The 16,380-nt window shown below is 39.8% G+C and overlaps 1 protein-coding gene across 1 annotated transcript in view; it reads left to right on the top strand.

Annotated features, from left to right (window-relative positions):
* The window catches only part of SCIN (scinderin), a 74,714-nt gene that overhangs the window by 39,721 nt on the left and 18,613 nt on the right, over positions 1-16,380 (top strand). The window contains exons 5-9 of the mRNA XM_032874104.1: positions 3,471-3,563; positions 8,186-8,318; positions 8,738-8,826; positions 9,644-9,859; positions 11,933-12,054. Coding sequence (XP_032729995.1) covers positions 3,471-3,563; positions 8,186-8,318; positions 8,738-8,826; positions 9,644-9,859; positions 11,933-12,054 — 653 coding nt within the window. The remainder of the gene's footprint in view (positions 1-3,470; positions 3,564-8,185; positions 8,319-8,737; positions 8,827-9,643; positions 9,860-11,932; positions 12,055-16,380) is intronic.

The raw sequence follows: 16,380 nt of genomic DNA, 5'->3' as shown, positions 1-16,380 counted from the left end.
GGTGGCTCCGTCAGTTAGGTGTCCAACTCTTGATTTCAGCTCAGGTCATGATCTCAAGGTCATGAGACTGAAACCTGGGTTAGGTTCTATGCTGGGCAAGGAGCCTGCTTAAGATTCTCTCTGTTTCTTCTTCTACCCCTTCTCCTCCACCCCGTTCTCTCTCTCTAAAAAAATAAAAATTAAAAATAGAAAAAATTTTAAAAATTATTGAAATTATGGCATTGAAGGGAACTGTGACATAACTTAAGCCTCAATACTTAGCAGTTTTGTGGAACAATCTCCTCTTTGAGCATCAGTGAGCTTTTCTGTAAAATGAGGATAACAGTATCTAGCTCATGGGATCTCTTATTAAGATGAAACATGTCCAAAGCTCCTGACACAGTGTGTGACTCACAGTAGACACACAATAAGCAGTAACTATTCCTGGGCTAATTATAATTAGCTGAGCCAACCAAAGAATAATTGCTCAGTTTTGCTTCTACCACACGGAGTCAACCTAGGTAGAAGTTACATACAGCATTTGGGAGAGCCCTGGGGAAGGCAAGTGTGTGGCTCCCACAAGGGACACTGAAAACATCAGCTTGGTAAGAGAAGGGAGATGGTAGAGAATGCTGAGAAATAATGCAGGTGTCAGTAACATCCAGCTCTGAAGGGGCTTTGGAATCCAGACACAAGTTTTGGCTCTGTCGATAAGCAGCCAGCTCAGCATCATCTGGAATGCAGTTCCCTGGGCCTCACCCCAGAACTAATGACTTAATAGCTGGCTGTTGAGATTGTTTATTTTATCAGTTTACCCAGATGTTGCTTGAGCACACAGAGCTTTTTAAGTCACTGGTGCAGATAAAGGACGTAAAACTTTTTTCTGGAGTCATATTCTTGAAATTTGGGAGGAAAGTAAAATGAGGGGCCTTCCAGCCAGTGTACAGGATAACTTTCTGGATGAAAAAATGAGGTGAGCCTGAAGGCAGAGGGAACCGACAGGAACAGGTGTAACCCATCCCTCAGGTGATGAGGGACTTCACTAAGGTGGGAATTAAGGTGACTCCAAACATTATTACAGAGAAGTGGAATTTAATGACCAAGTGGGTAGGAGATTCAATATGGAGGACAGGCCGTGTTCAGAACTGACCTTCTGATTTTAAGTCCAGGTGAACAGAACAGAGATTCATTGACGCAAATGGAGAATTGAGAATGGTTGGTTTTATGGAAAGTTAAGCTCAGTTTGGAGCATGTTAACGGATGATGATACTTTTAAGTGGAAATTTACAGAAAATAATTGAAGGAAGGGGAGGGGTGGGGAGACTCCCAAGCTTGAGTGACAGGTCTTGGCTAGAACAGTAGATGAAATTTTTAAGAAACATCCTCAGATAAGGCTTCTCTGTTTCCCTTCCTCTTTAAAGTTTATTTAATTTTTTAAAAGATTTTCTTTATTTTAGAGAAAGACAGCACAAGTCAAGGGAGGAGCAGAGGTAGAGGCAGAAGGAGAAGTAGGCTCCCTGGTGAGCAGGGAGCCCCATCCCAGGACCTTGGGATCATGACCTGAGTCAAAGGCAGCAGCTTAACCAACTGAGCCACCCAGGCACAACCTCCCTTCCTCTTTAACTTGTCAAAATATATGTTTTTTTCACACACCAAAGATTACAGGAGTTAAATGATAATCACTTGACAAACCTAAAACGACTGTTTAAAATTTAGGTATTATCCCACTTGTAAAAAAAAAAAAAAAAAGAAAAAAGAACAGCTGTATTTAGAGTTTATTTCAAAGGTCAAAATATATGGCATAGATGATAAAGAGAACATGTTTAGTTATCTTCCTCTTTCTAAACAAGATATAAAGTCCTTCAGATTTGGGAAGATGGTTAGAAACTCATTTGTATACCCCAGTGAGGTTTTTGGTAAATGCTTAGTTGTTGTACTAAATTTTAAAATGATTCTTGGGGATATCTAACAATGTACAGCATCCCCCTATCCCTGCAGTTAAGCCTTTTTCTGGGATTTACAACCCTTTGAGAGGCTAATTAAGAAACTTGGCTCATATGGGAATTGTTGTCTGAAAATTAAAAGTTAGCATGTGCTCCAAGTCTCAGACTCACTTGGCCCCTTGGGAAACTTCCAAGTCCTAGATAGGTCCTCAACCTAAATTGTCGATTCCAAACTACTCTCTTGGTTACAGAAGAATCACAAAAGGTCACACAAGGAGACTTTTCCTGCTCTTCGAAGATACACATACTTTTAACACAGTAAAGCTGTTTTATTTATTTATTTATTTATTTATTTATTTAAGATTTTTAAGTAAAGCTGTTTTTAAAAAGCACCTTTGATTCCAAGTGTTTTAATTTGTGTCTTGATCCTACTTTTAGCAAAAAAGAAAAACTGTACTATAATCATTTAGTATGTACAATAATAAAAATGTTTTATTGATCACTGTGTCAATAAAAGGATGAGCAAGTTCCCAGAGAAAATAACTTCCTTAATGTGCTTCGAAACTCCAGGCAGTGCCCATATTTGAACAAGGATTAGAATTTATATACATTTTTATTATTGCCTGGTATTTGGCAGAATGTATCTTCATACAATGTCTTGTAGAGAGCAATAAAACACATTCTGTAAGGAATTTCATTGTATATGAAATATTTACTGAGTCTAAATGAATACCTTCTTTGCATTTCTAAACTTGAATTTATGCTTATGTTGTTATAAAAGTCACACTGTTTAGAGTAAGTTTATATTTTTTTCCTGTCCTTAACAGTCTATATTTGTGTCAATTAATTTAATAATAAAGTTGCTTTGTATACCTATTTTTTTTGGTGCTTGTAGTGTGTAGAAAATCAAAGCAGATTCAAATGTACTTTCTATTAATGCTTTATATACTTAAATTTTGGATTGTACCATATGTGCAAAAAATACATACATACATTCATTTCTTCATTTGACAATTCCTTAATGAGCATCTCTTATGCTCCATACACTTCTAAGTGCCAAATATACAGCAGGAAATATAGCACTATGTACTGGAGAATTTTCCCTTTATCTAATTATAATGGTCCTCTCCCCTCAAATAGTAATTTGATCCAAGATTTGTTGCAATCCAACCTACAGCTTGCTCCTAAGAAGCAGAGGTCATAAGAAGAAATCTCTTACAGAAGTGAATTTAGAATTCACATTTTAATTGATTCCTGCTAGCCTTCAGTAATACGAACGCGTCTGCTTTCAGGTGTAGGATTTTACTTTCTTGGAAGTTCACATCATGAGCAAAGTCAGTTGTTTGCTTCAGTCAATTCATTTGTTTGATCCGTGAGCAAAGGCCGATGCAGTATGATTGGTGAGGAATGTTTGAGTCTGGTCATTTTAACTGCGAATATGTTATAATTTAGGTCTTTAGAAATATGGGATAGTTTACCTTTTTTTTTTTTTAACTCTGCATCCTTTAATGAGAGGTCTTTATCTTTTATCTGTTCACTCTTTTCCAGGTTTTAGGGGCAAAGCCGGAGCTTCCGGATGGAAACGATGACGATGACACCATAGCAGACATAACGAACAGGAAAATGGCTAAACTCTACATGGTGAGTTCACTGGTAGTGAGTTCTGTTGTGTTCACTAGACTGGATGCAGCCGGGAGACATGTTCTGGATGGGACTCTGCTACAGCTGATAATTCTCCTTGCTCTCAAAGAGAAGTGTGTCAGCAGAATGCATTCTTTCCTCTAGTATGTTTGTTAAAATGCCTCTTTTTATTATTTTTAGTTATTTTTATTAAAAATGTCAAATCGGTGAAATTATTGCTACAACTTAAATAAAATTATGTAGTGTTGCCATGCTAGTTTGCAATGATAGATTTTGATATATGAAGTTCTTAAAATGTTTCCTTCATGGAATAAAAATATTCAGTAAGCTTTTTCTTATAAATTTTTTTAAAGATTTTATTTATTTATTTGACACAGAGAGAGATAGAGAGAGAGACAGCAAGAGAGGGAATACAAGCAGAAGCAGTGGGAGAGGGAGAAGCAGGCTTTCTGCTGAGCAGAGAACCTGATACAGGGCTGGATCCCAGGACCGTGGGATCATGACCTGTGCCAAAGGCAGACGCTTAACAACTGAGCCACCCAGGCACCCCAAAATTTTGATAAACTATAAAATCTTCATGTTATTTTAAATATCCTATTTAGTCATAATGAAGGCTTTCTTTGTTACAGGAGGGTAAAGCTATCAAATCAAACAGCTGGGAGGAAACAGGGTAAAAACGACCCTGTCCTGGGCATTGGATACCTAGTTCCATGTCACCTCTGGTGATGGCCCACCAGATGACCTTGGGCAAGATACGACCATGCTGGGTCTCAGTTTTTTTATCTGCAAAAAAGAGAGACAGATTCCTTTAGAAGATTATTCAGGTTCCTTAGAACTCCAGAATTTTATGATTTTATTGCTGGTGAAGGTAACAGGAGCCACAGATACACCAGTTGAGAATAGTCAATGGGATCCTGCAAGAGTCCCGTCCCCTTATAACTTTCCAAGCGCATGATTTGGAGCAGATCATTAATCTCCCTGAAGAACTAAGTAGTCATCAGCCACTACAGGAAGGAGTTACATTTCCTGCTTTAAGACAACTTCGAGCTCAGAAACTGATTTTGAATGAAGATCAAGTTATTAACTTGTGTCTAATAAGTTACGTTTTGTAAAGAGTAAGTGAATTATTTTCTTCTTAGATGGCAAGGGAAAAAATGTGGTCATGACTTCTGCTAAGTACTGATGCTTTTAATAGAAACTACACAGAAATTGTTATTCTAAAGACTTCGAGGGGGTGTCTCGGTGGAACAGTTAGTTTAGCATGGACTCTTGGTTTTGGCTCAGGTCATGATCTCGGGGTCAAGGGATGGGCACGACTACCAGACTATAAGCTCAGTGCGGAGTCTCCTTGGGATCCTGTCTTCCCTTTCCTTCTACCCCCTCCCCCCACATGTGTTCTTGCTCTCTCTTCTTCTCTTTCTCAAATAAATAAATAAAATTTTAAAAATAAAGATTTCATGGCATCTTTTTTTTTTTCTACTGCTTCTAAAACCCATTTAAAGCTTAACAAATATCTTTTATGCCACATCATCAAATAAAACCATTCTCCCGGGGTGCCTGGGTGGCTCAGTGGGTTAAAGCCTCTGCCTTCGGCTCAGGTCATGATCCTGGGGTCCTGGGATCGAGCCCCACATCCTGCTTTCTGCTCAGCGGGGATCCTGCTTCCTCCTCTCTCTCTGCCTGCCTCTGCCTACTTGTGATCTCTCTCTGTCAAATAAATAAATAAAATCTTAAAAAAAAAAAATTCTCCCACTTGGACAGCATTAGCAACTGAAGAAATGTTTTAAAATGGGAAGATGTTAATCCTGAATCATTCCTCCCTCTAGTGGATATAAAATGTATTGCATATATGTAAAACACCAAGTCTGTAAATAAATTTAATTGGGGTTGCAGAACACAGCTGGGAAACAGTCACCTACGCAACTTATAAAAAAACAGAATTCAAGCCCTAGCATAATGCTGCACAGCTTGACCACTGATCTAGGGAAGGCCCCAGAATCCACATATTTATCAAGTACCCGGGTGATTACCTTGCAGCCTACAAGCTGGCCTTTGAAAAACAGGGAATTCTGAAGTGGGCATTAATATCACTTTCAGTTTTGCAATATCACCTCCACCTTTAAAAAAATTGTTCTTTAAAAAAAAATTTTTTTATTTTTAGATTTTATTTATTTGAGTTAGAGAGAGTGTGTGTGTGCACGCACACGAGGGAGAAGGAGAAGCAGACTCCCCGCTGGGTGGGGAGCCCCATGTGGCAATCCCAGGACCCCAAGATCATGACCTGAGCTGAAGGCAGATGTGTAACTGACTGAGCCCCTAAAAAAAGAAATGTTCTGTGGTTGTTTCCAAACTTTGAGAGTCTAAATAAATATTTGTGACAGAAGAAATTTACTTGGGCAATTTACACAAAGTATACTTAAATTACAGGACCTAATCTGGAAATAGTCTCTATGCATAGACTGTAATGTGCCACTGCCTTCTTAGCATAGTGCTTGCCCTATGGTAGACACTCAATAAATGCTGAATGAATAAAGGTTTAAGCTTTTTTTTTTAATGTGGGTGCAGTGAGTCTTAGATTATTACCTAGTTGGAAAGATTGCTATAAAAATTAGTAACTAATCATGTAAAGTTCATCGCCTGGTGCCTATTATTTGGAAGTCTCAAAAAATCTTAGCCATTACTATTACCATTATTATTTTCTGGTTCTTTAGGTCCAGTGTTGAAACTTGACTTTCTGTTAATGGTTTTTTTACCCCAAAAGAATTTTTTTTAATTCTTATATAGTTAACATATAGTGTTATCTTAGTTTCTGGTGTACAATACAGTGTTTCAACAATTCTATACATCACTCAGTGCTCATCATGATAAATGTACTCTTAAACCCCTTCATGTATTTCACCCATCCCCCCACCCATCTCCCCTCTGGTAACCATCAGTTTGTTCTCTATAGTTAAGAGTCTGTTTCTTGGTTTCTTTCTCCTTCCTTTGTGCATTTGTTTTGTTTTTTTAAATTCCACATATGGGTGAAATCATATGGTGTTTGTCTTTCTCCGACTTATTTCACTTAACAGTATACTCTCTAGATCTATCTATGTTGCTGCAAATGGCAAAACGTCGTTCTTTTTTATGGCTGAGTAATATTCCATTGTTTATATACACACCGTATCTTCTTTATACATTCATCAGTCAATGGACAATTGGGCTGTTTCCATAATTTGGCTATTGTAGATGATGCTGCTGTAAACATAGAAATACATCTGTCCCTCTGAATTAGTGTTTTGTATTTTGGGGGTAAATATCCAGTAATGGAATTGTTGGATCATATGGTAGTTCTATTTTTAATTTTTTGAAGAACCTCCATACTGTTTTCTGCTGTGGCTGCACCAGCTTGCATTCCCACCAACAGTGCATCAGGGTTTCTTTTTCTCCTCATTCTTGCCAACACTTGTTTTTTCTTGTGTTCTTGATTGCAGCCAATCTGACAGGCTTAAGTGATATCACATTATGGTTTTGATTTTTTTAAAAGATTCTATTTATTTATTGACAGACAGAAATCACAAGTAGGCAGAGAGGGAGGCAGAGAGAGAGGGGGAAGCAGGCTGCCTGCTGTGCAGAGAGCCCAATGTGGGGCTTGATCCCAGGACCCTGAGACCATGCCCTGAGCTGAAGGCGGAGGCTTTAACCTACTGAGCCACCCAGGCGCCCCTATGGTTTTGATTTTTAATTCCCTGATGATAAATGTTGATGAGCATTTTTTCATGTGTCTGTTGTCCATCTGTATGTCTTCTTTGGAGGAGTGTCTGTTCATGTCTTATGCCCATTTTTAATTGGACCACTGGGGGGTTTTTGGTGCTGAGTTATGTAGGTTCTTTATATATTTGGGATACTAACCCTTTGTCAGATATGTCATTCAAAAGTATCTTCTCCCATTCCGTGGATTGTCTTTTAGTTTTGTTGATTGTCCAAAGGACCTTTAAGAAGCCTTTTAGGGAGACACCTGGGGGGCCCAGTGGGTTAAAGCCTCTGCCTTCAGGGTCCTGGGATCAAGCCCCACGTCAGGCTCTCTGGTCAGCGGGACACCTCCTTCTCCCTCTCTCTCTCTGCCTGCCTCTCTGTCTACTAGTGATCTCCGTCAGTTAAATAAATAAATAAAATGTTTAAAAAAAGTTTTTTAAATAAATAAAAAGCCTTTTAGGTATGGTGCCTGGATGGCACAGTCATTAAGTGCCTGCCTTCAGCTCAGGTCATGATCCCAGAGTCCTGGAATTGAGTCCCATATCAGGCTGCCTGCTCAGTGGGGAGTCTGCTTCTCTCTCTCCCACTTCCCCTGCTTGTGTCCCCTCTCGTGCTCTCTCACTCCCTCTCTGTCAAAGAAACAAATAAAATCTTTAAAAAAATTTTTAAAAACTAAAAAAAAAAGCCTTTTAGGGTATAATTTGGCTCATGGATTTTTGTTGTTGTTTTTTTAATAGCTTTGTTGAGATATAATTTACATACCATATCCATTAAAAGTATGCAATTCAATGGTTGTTGTTATAATTACAGAGTTGTGCAAACATCACCATGATGTAATTTTAGAACATTTTTATTATCTGCAAATAAGCTCATGGTTTTTATATTAGGTTTCAGATGCCAGTGGATCCATGAGAGTGACTGTGGTTGCAGAAGAGAACCCTTTCTCCATGGCGATGCTGCTTTCTGAAGAATGCTTTATTTTGGACCATGGTTCTGCAAAACAGATTTTCGTATGGAAGGGTAAGAAATGCCATTGACATAGTAGCTGCACTGCAGACTTAATGGCTATCTCTTTGAAAAGGTAAAGAAAACTTTTCTGATTTAAAAAATAAAGCCTATCATTTTGAGACTTGATCTGTAAATAGCTCATATAAAATGCAGATATCAAAACTGTGTTTTCTTCCTACTAGTATCATTTGCCAAGAATGATCGGGTTAAAGATGGCATTGGACAATATAAAAAGAATCTTTTACATATAATGGCAATCATTAGGATACTACAAAATATATTTAACATACCAGGACAGTTTTACCATGCTCAGTGTCATATTTAAATTAAAATTATAATCATGTTTATCTCTTGGGGTGTGCAAATGTTTCATAATCATATAATGTTTTCCCTCTCTGATATTCTGTCCTTTTCATTTATCTTCCATTTAGGTAAAGACGCTAATCCCCAGGAGAGAAAAGCTGCAATGAAGACAGCTGAAGAATTCCTAAAGCAAATGAATTATTCCAGAAATACCCAAGTAAGTGTGTGTGGAAATGAGCTGGCTAGAAAAAAAAAATTAAAATGTGGGAGCTCATCCTGTCTCCACAAAACTTATGTGAGCATTTGGATCAAAGTACCCAATGCGTGGAAGTTATTCTTCCCTTGTGTGTGTGTCACACTGTGTCCCATGTCCCTAGAACCATAGTTTTGTGGAGTGTGGAATTTTGCAGAAACTGGAGATCAGACCTTCCATGGGGCTGCATTATGAAAAAAGACCCCTCTGCTTCCTCCACGGCGTTTCAGTCTAGATGATCAACCACAGCTGAATGCACTGAGAGTACTTTTCAGTTAGTCCTTAGAGCAGGTTGTGCAGACCTGGGCTAGTAGCCAGATAATATTTGGCTTCACTGACATCAGCTTAGACACCTGATTAGTTACTCTTCCTTTTCTGAGTCTTTCGGTCTCATCCTTTCTCTTCAGTTTTATGTCCTCACACAAGGAACACAATGAGATCATTTCTTCCAGGTTACAGATCTCTTATAAACCTAATGCAGAATAAGAGTCACACATATTTGACTGTAATGGTAACATGACAGAGCTCTGTTCTTACTTCAAGCATCCAAATTCAGTGGCAGTCACTTTAGTTGTGACAAAAAGCAGAGGTGGATTGTTTCACCTTCATATCTGATAATCTTCCATTTTACATTCACTCACAGATCCCAGCTTCTAGGTTTACATCTGTCATCACAGAAACCAAGACAGTCTTTTCCTGAGTTTTTTCTTCCACTCCTAGATGAATGTCTTTCCTCTGTCTATTTTGTTTTTAGAATAATTATTATTGTTTTAAATTTTAGATTCAAGTTCTTCCAGAAGGAGGGGAAACACCAATCTTCAAACAGTTCTTTAAGGACTGGAGAGAGAAAGATCAGAGTGATGGCTTCGGGAAAGTCTATGTCACCGAGAAAGTGGCTCAAATAAAACAAATTCCATTTGATGCCTCAAAACTACACACTTCTCCACAGATGGCTGCCCAGCACAATATGGTGGATGATGGTTCTGGCAAAGTGGAGGTAATTGGCTGCTTTTGTTTGTGTCTGTTTGTTTTCATCAAGCCCATTTATGCCAGTATTCCTGGAAATGTAACTTCAGAAGACTACAAACTTTGTCATTTTACTTTACTTATTAATAAAGGTGGTCCATGACTGTATATTAAATCAGGGAATTTAAAGTTGGAAGAGACAGTTTCTGACCTTCAATCCTATTTTACAATGGGTGTGTTGAGATTCCAAGAAGTTAGGTTATCTGTGCAAGATCACCTCATTACTATTAGACATGCTGTGGAACCCAGCCATCTTGTTTCCTGGTCCAGAATTGCTCCCACTCCTGGAACTGGAATTCTCCAGTGAGGGCAAGTAGCTCTGAATGTACCAGCGACCATTAGTTAGACATTTCCTTGTACCTTATAGGCACTCACAAAAGCAGATTGGGTACGTGCTAAACTCACAGATATTTTTAGAGCATTCAAATTGTTTGTTGTTTATTCTCTTTTTCTGAAAAAAATTGCCCATAACCCCCTAATGAATATCCCTAATTCAACTCTCTTCATCCTCTACTCTTGAGTCATCTAACTTAATGAGAACTGGGTAATGTTGTGTTTTATAAAATATTTTAATGGCTTTCCGTTTTCAGGGGGGCCTGCAAGGTCTTCCAGGATATGATCCTTGCTCTCCTGGCTGCCTCACTCTACCACTGCCTGAGGGCTCTTCCCTCCTCCCTCTGGCTGAAGTCTCCATTCCTTTTCCTGTGGAATTCAGTTCAGTCACAAGCTGAAGCTCTTTGAGAAGCCTTCCCTCTGTCCTGGAGCAGGCTTTGTGCTCAAACCATAAGTGATATTTCTCACAGAACCATCATCTAAGGACTGCAAAACAGTTTATTTTTCTTCCTGGCCCTCTCCTTAGTTCCTTGAGGGCTGGAATTGAATAGTTTATCCTTGTATTCCCAAGGCTTACTACAATGTTTGGAGCGAAGTATATTGGGAAAGAAATTTAAGAAGTAGTTTTGCCTCTTTTCAAAGACATGAAAGTGTACATCTCAGCTATCCGGGGGTTGCAAGAACTGCAAAGGGAGAAAGGCCCCACATGGCCATTGTCCGAGGGGTATCAGCTTGCTGTCTGGGTCTGTCTCCTGCTCACACGCGCTTTTCTGCAGCTCAGCACAGCAGGAGGGGCTCGTGGCAGATTTGGCTCCCCAGCACCAGGTCCCAGGGACAGTCTCTTGTGTTGACTCTGAGATGTCCTCCTGAGTAAACCCCGGACTTTGGAAATCTGGGGACTTTCTCTAGGCTTTTGGGTTCAGCCCTGGAGTGCTGTTGTTTCTCCCCTGCTCACCAGGATGTCATGCTTCTCTCTGAAAGCACCACCGCCGCTCCTCCATCGCCAAATTTCAAGGGGAGGAGTGTATCCTCCCCGTCCCCTGGAGGGACGTACGCACCTTGCCTGGCAGGCTTTCGTGTTGCTTTCCTGGTTCATCTACAGCTCTCTCTCCAACTTGGAGTGTCTTTAATCTGTGATGAGGCTGAGAAGCCAGGGGAAAAAAAAAAGTTTCTGCCTACTTTTATCTTTTGAGTCTTATGCCTAAATGCGACCTCTTGAAAATAGTCAAGCAATTGGCATCTTGATTATTTGGTCCCTATCTGCCACTCTTGCCTGAGGAAATAATCATGCTTTACTGTGCTGGGAAAAAAAATTTTTTTAATAAACAAACAGGTTGTCTCCCAATGAATGAAATATTTTATGCAAGTTAAGAGATATATTTCTGAGCCGAATATTTTAGTTCCTTATTCCACCAGAGTCTTGTGTTATTTTCACTAATCAATCGAACAGTAGGTATGTATTAATAGGCTCAGAACTGATGTAAGTACTCTGGAGGATGCAAAAAATACATGTATAAACACTAAAAAAATCAGTGAACCAATTGTCAAACTGATAAAATTTCTTCCTGTTGTTTAATTTGTAAGCTAGTTAGAAAAGTATTTAAAAGTTGTTTAACAATAGATCTAAAAGAAAAAAAAAAACCAAACTCCTGACAAGTACTATTAGATCAAGAAAATTTTAATTTTGATATGGACATTCCATTCCTTTCAGATATGGCGTGTAGAAAATAATGGTAGGATTGAAATTGACCGGAACTCCTATGGTGAATTCTATGGTGGTGACTGCTACATTATACTCTATACTTATCCCAGAGGACAGATCATCTACACCTGGTAAGTTCTCCTCTTTCTTAAAATCTCAAGTTGTAAGGTAGACAGATTTTACTCCAAAGTTGCATTTCATCATATTCCACAGGACGGGGCACCTGGGTGGCTCAGTGGATTAAAGCATCTGCCTTCAGCTCAGGTCATGATCCCAGGGTCCTGGGATCGAACCCCGAGTCGGGCTCTCTGCTCAGTGGGGAGCCTGCTTCCCCCTCCCTCTCTCTGCCTGCCTCTCTGCCTACTTGTGATCTCTGTCTGTCAAATAAATAAATAAATAAAATAAAATTAAATAAATAAATAATAAATAAAAAATCTTAAAAAAAAAAATTCCATGGGACAAGGGGTAGAATTACCCTATAGTTACCCCGGTGAGATTTGTGCATGCATGTGGTATTTTCTTTCAATATGATTTTTGACTCCGTTTTGTAGCTCTTCTCCACAAACAGGAAGGGTTAGATAAAAATCATCCTTTCTATAGGTCCCTGGGTGACTCAGCTGGTTAAGCCTCCAACTCTTAATTTCAGCTCAAGTCACAGTCTCAGGGTTGTGAGATCAAGTCCCCAGGTCAGGCTCCTAGCTCAGTGGGAAGTCTGCTGGAGGTTCTCTTTCTTCCTCTCCCTCTGCTCCTCCCCCCACTCATGCATGCTCTCACTCTCTCTCTCAGATAAGTAAATAAATTCTTTTAAAATCATCCTTTCTAGTGTAGGAACAAGATTTTGGTATCCAAATGTAGTGTTCTTTTAGTAGATATGCGTTTGAATATCTCGCCTCCTGTGCAAGCTAATTCCAGCTTGCTAGTACTGACTACCACGCGTTCTTATTAAAATTCACTGAGGTCCTTTGTAATTGGAGCTGCACAGTGGCAGTGAGGCAAACCCTCTGGGGGATAGATATCATTTATCGTTCTGTTTCATACCCCAGGGACCTCAAATTGATGCATTTTTACTCTTGGTCCCCATGGAATTTGTGGCAATAAAGGAGAAAAAAATGCCAGCACACCCACGTCTTATGTGGTTTTGCATAATAATTTGAGTTAATTGAAGGTTAAGTTTACTTAGAGTCCAGTGCCAAGGCTCTGATCAGTGGGAAATGTCCAATCGGGTAAGTTAAGTATACATACCATGCTGGGCTGTTCCAAAGGGATGGGGATTCTGCAACAAATCATATAGTGTCAGACTCTCCAACTTTTTATTAAGTGAAATCAGGGTGGAAGGTACAGGGGTGAAGCAGGATCCTACTTTTGCCTACGTGGTGATGGCAACATTCAGTGGGTGTATTGAGTGTACATGGACACGGGTCTCTGTCGATATGGAGACGTTTCTCTGTGGTGAGGGTCCTGCCAGATGAGAGTCACCTCCATCTGGACAGTGTAACCACTTACCACTTATCCTGACCAGTGCCTTGAGGCCACCCAAGTTCAGGAGATGGGATGATTATCTTTATCCTATAGGCTCTCAGTGTCCAAAGGATGGTCTGGGAACCAGAAACATCAGCATTGCCTGGAAGCTGGTTAAAAATGTACAATGTGTGTTGCCTGGGTGGCTCAGTGGATTAAGCCTCTGTCTTCGGCTCAGGTCATGATCTCAGGGTCCGGGGATCGGGCTCTCTGCTCAGCGGGGAGCCTGCTTCCCCATCTCTCTCTGCCTGCCTCTCTGCCTACTTGTGATGTCTGTCAAATAAATAAATAAAATCTTAAAAAAAAAAAAAAGAAATGTACAATTCCAGGACCCACCTTTGGCCCACTAAAGCAGAACATGCAATTGAACAAGATCCCCAGATGATCCACGTGCACTCTCCTGATGAACAGGCCCTGCATCACCTTAGGCAACGGTTCCCATCACATCCTGCCAATCATTAATGTATTTAGCTACTTGACTCTGTGTTTATGATGTCATCTTCATAGCAACCATTTTTTTGAGCAGCATGTTTGTACCAGCAAAGTGCTGGGTGTTTCCATTATTATGTTTCTTCCTCACAACCAGGTTATTTTTGAAAGACAGAAAGGGAGGGGAGTAACTTAAGCTGAAGTAACTTAACCCAAATTCACAACTGTTGTACCTGGTGAAGGAGCATTTCACACTTTGATAAACAGCTCTCTTTAAGTCTAAAGTTGAGCGCCCCTATACCCTGGTGTAAGCTCTGTCCTCCTTTTGCAATTCCTTCTTCCAAAATATTAGCTCAGAAAAGTGTTTCTGGAAAGCATGGCCTTTACAGGGATAAATCGGTTGTTCTCAGTCAGCTTTTCTTCTACGTTCTGTTTCTTGGTCTTTCTCTCCACTCTCTTTTGCATATAAAAAAATCTAATTGATTGTGGCACTTAGCTCAGACAAGAGAGAGGAAACAAGTAACTCAAGAGCACATTTTGAAAAATTGATAATTCACCATCTACGTAAACAACTATGTGACTGTAACGAAGACAGACTAAATTGGATAATAAATGTTAAATGCAGTTACTTTTTCTCAACTCATTTGAAAGTATTCACCGAGCACTTTCTATGCGCCAAGCACTTTGCTAGATAGATACTAAAGATACTGTGGTGAAAAAAAATGAACTGTGTCCCAAGATTTGATACTTTATTTTTTTTAGGATTTTATTTATTTATTTGACGGTCAGAGATCACAGGTAGTCAGAGAGGCAGGCAGAGAGAGAGGAAGGGAAGCAGGCTCCTTGCTGAGCAGAGAGCCCAATGGAGGGCTCAATCCCAGGACCCTGAGATCATGACCTGAGCCAAAGGCAGAGGCTTAACCCACTGAGCCACCCAGGAGCCCCAAGATTTGATACTTTAAAAAGAAGCAGGTGTGGGGCATCTGGGTGGCTCAGAGGGTTAAGCCTCTGCCTTCGGCTCGGGTCATGATCTCAGGGTCCTGGGATCGAACCCCGCATCAGGCTCTCTGCTCAGCAGGGAGCCTGCTTCTCCCTCTCTCTCTCTGCCTGCCTCTCTGCCTACTTGTGATCTATCTCTGTCAAATAAATAAATAAAAAAATAAAAAAAATAAAAAAATAAAAAGAAGCAGGTGATTAACAGGCATTTCAATGAAGTATGAAGGATTTTAAGATAAAACCAGGCTCAATCTTTGGGGAATTCTAGATGAGACACCAAGCCCACCCGTAGGTCTCTTGGAAGTGACATCTAACTGGGAACAGAGGAGCAGGTAGGCAGGCAAGCAAATAGAGAAGTTGTACTAAGCAATGCAGAGAATGTGTGCTCTAATTTACTAGTAACGACTTATGGCTGGAGCAAAGTTAGGGAGCAAAAGATAAAATCAGAGAAATCAGAAGGAGCCAACCTGTGAACAGCCTTGGAACCATCCTAGGGAGGATGAACTTTATTTTCAGGGCCTTGGGAACCAGTCAAAGAGTTCACTCAGGGAGCAATATGATTGGCTTTCCTCTTACAGAAATTATTTTTGGTTGACATCTCTGAGAATGGGCTGATGGGAGAAGGTCGGTGGCAGGGAAGCCACTGGGAATGTGTTGCAGTAATTGAGCCAAGGGATAATGTGGCCAGAACTCAGTGTTAGAGCAACAGGGAGGGAGTGGATAAAATGAGTTTGTAGTATTAAGGCACTAGTATCAGAAAGACTGGGTATGAGAAACAGGGAAGATGACCAAATCACAGGTGGCCACCGATTTCTGGTCCATGCACACCTGGGTAGTGTTTCATTCACTGAGATAAGAAACTCAGGAGGAGGGCAGGTTTGGCCCTCACTATAAAAAATTCAGAGGGAAAAAGTGAGAATATGACATATTCTTAATAATTACTCTCTTTAGGATGGGGCTAGGGTGGAAGAAGAGGTCATTTAATTTGTTCTTTCCAATTTTATGTGATCAAGGTTCCTATGATGAGAATTTATCATTTTTTGAGATATCAAGAAGATACGTTAGATATTTGAGGGTCCCTTTGAGAGTCTTATTTTCACAGGTGTTAAATATGTCAGTTTGTTAACGTTGTGTGGTTTGCAGGACTTCAAAAGCTTGTGTAAAGGCAGTGTAGAGACATTTAGAAAATAAGCAGATCTCTTGAATATTAGCTTTCAAACTAAACAGCTTCCCAGGTTATATGATAATTTTGATGCAGGAATGTAAATGGTTAAGTCCGAGGCACAGTAAAGGATGAAGGACTAGAATTAAATCAACTACTGAATATACATATTTGTTGTGGCTTTTTAAAATATTTCTGAAACCACTTATATTCTAAAATGTGATCTTTTCTCGGGAATGTCAGGTAGTTGGAATTGAACAAATGTTGAACAATGGCAATGATGAATCTCTCAAAGCAGTAAATTCTATTTTCCTGCAGCATTTATTTGTAATGAGTAACAAGTGCCAAAGAT

This window comes from Lontra canadensis, unplaced genomic scaffold (assembly GCF_010015895.1).
Source record: "Lontra canadensis isolate GAN:19392208 unplaced genomic scaffold, GSC_riverotter_1.0 scaffold2, whole genome shotgun sequence".
In the NCBI taxonomy this organism is placed as follows: Eukaryota; Metazoa; Chordata; class Mammalia; order Carnivora; family Mustelidae; genus Lontra; species Lontra canadensis.
The sequence above is the reverse complement of the archived record's forward strand: the minus strand, read 5'-3'. Positions and strand labels throughout refer to the sequence as shown.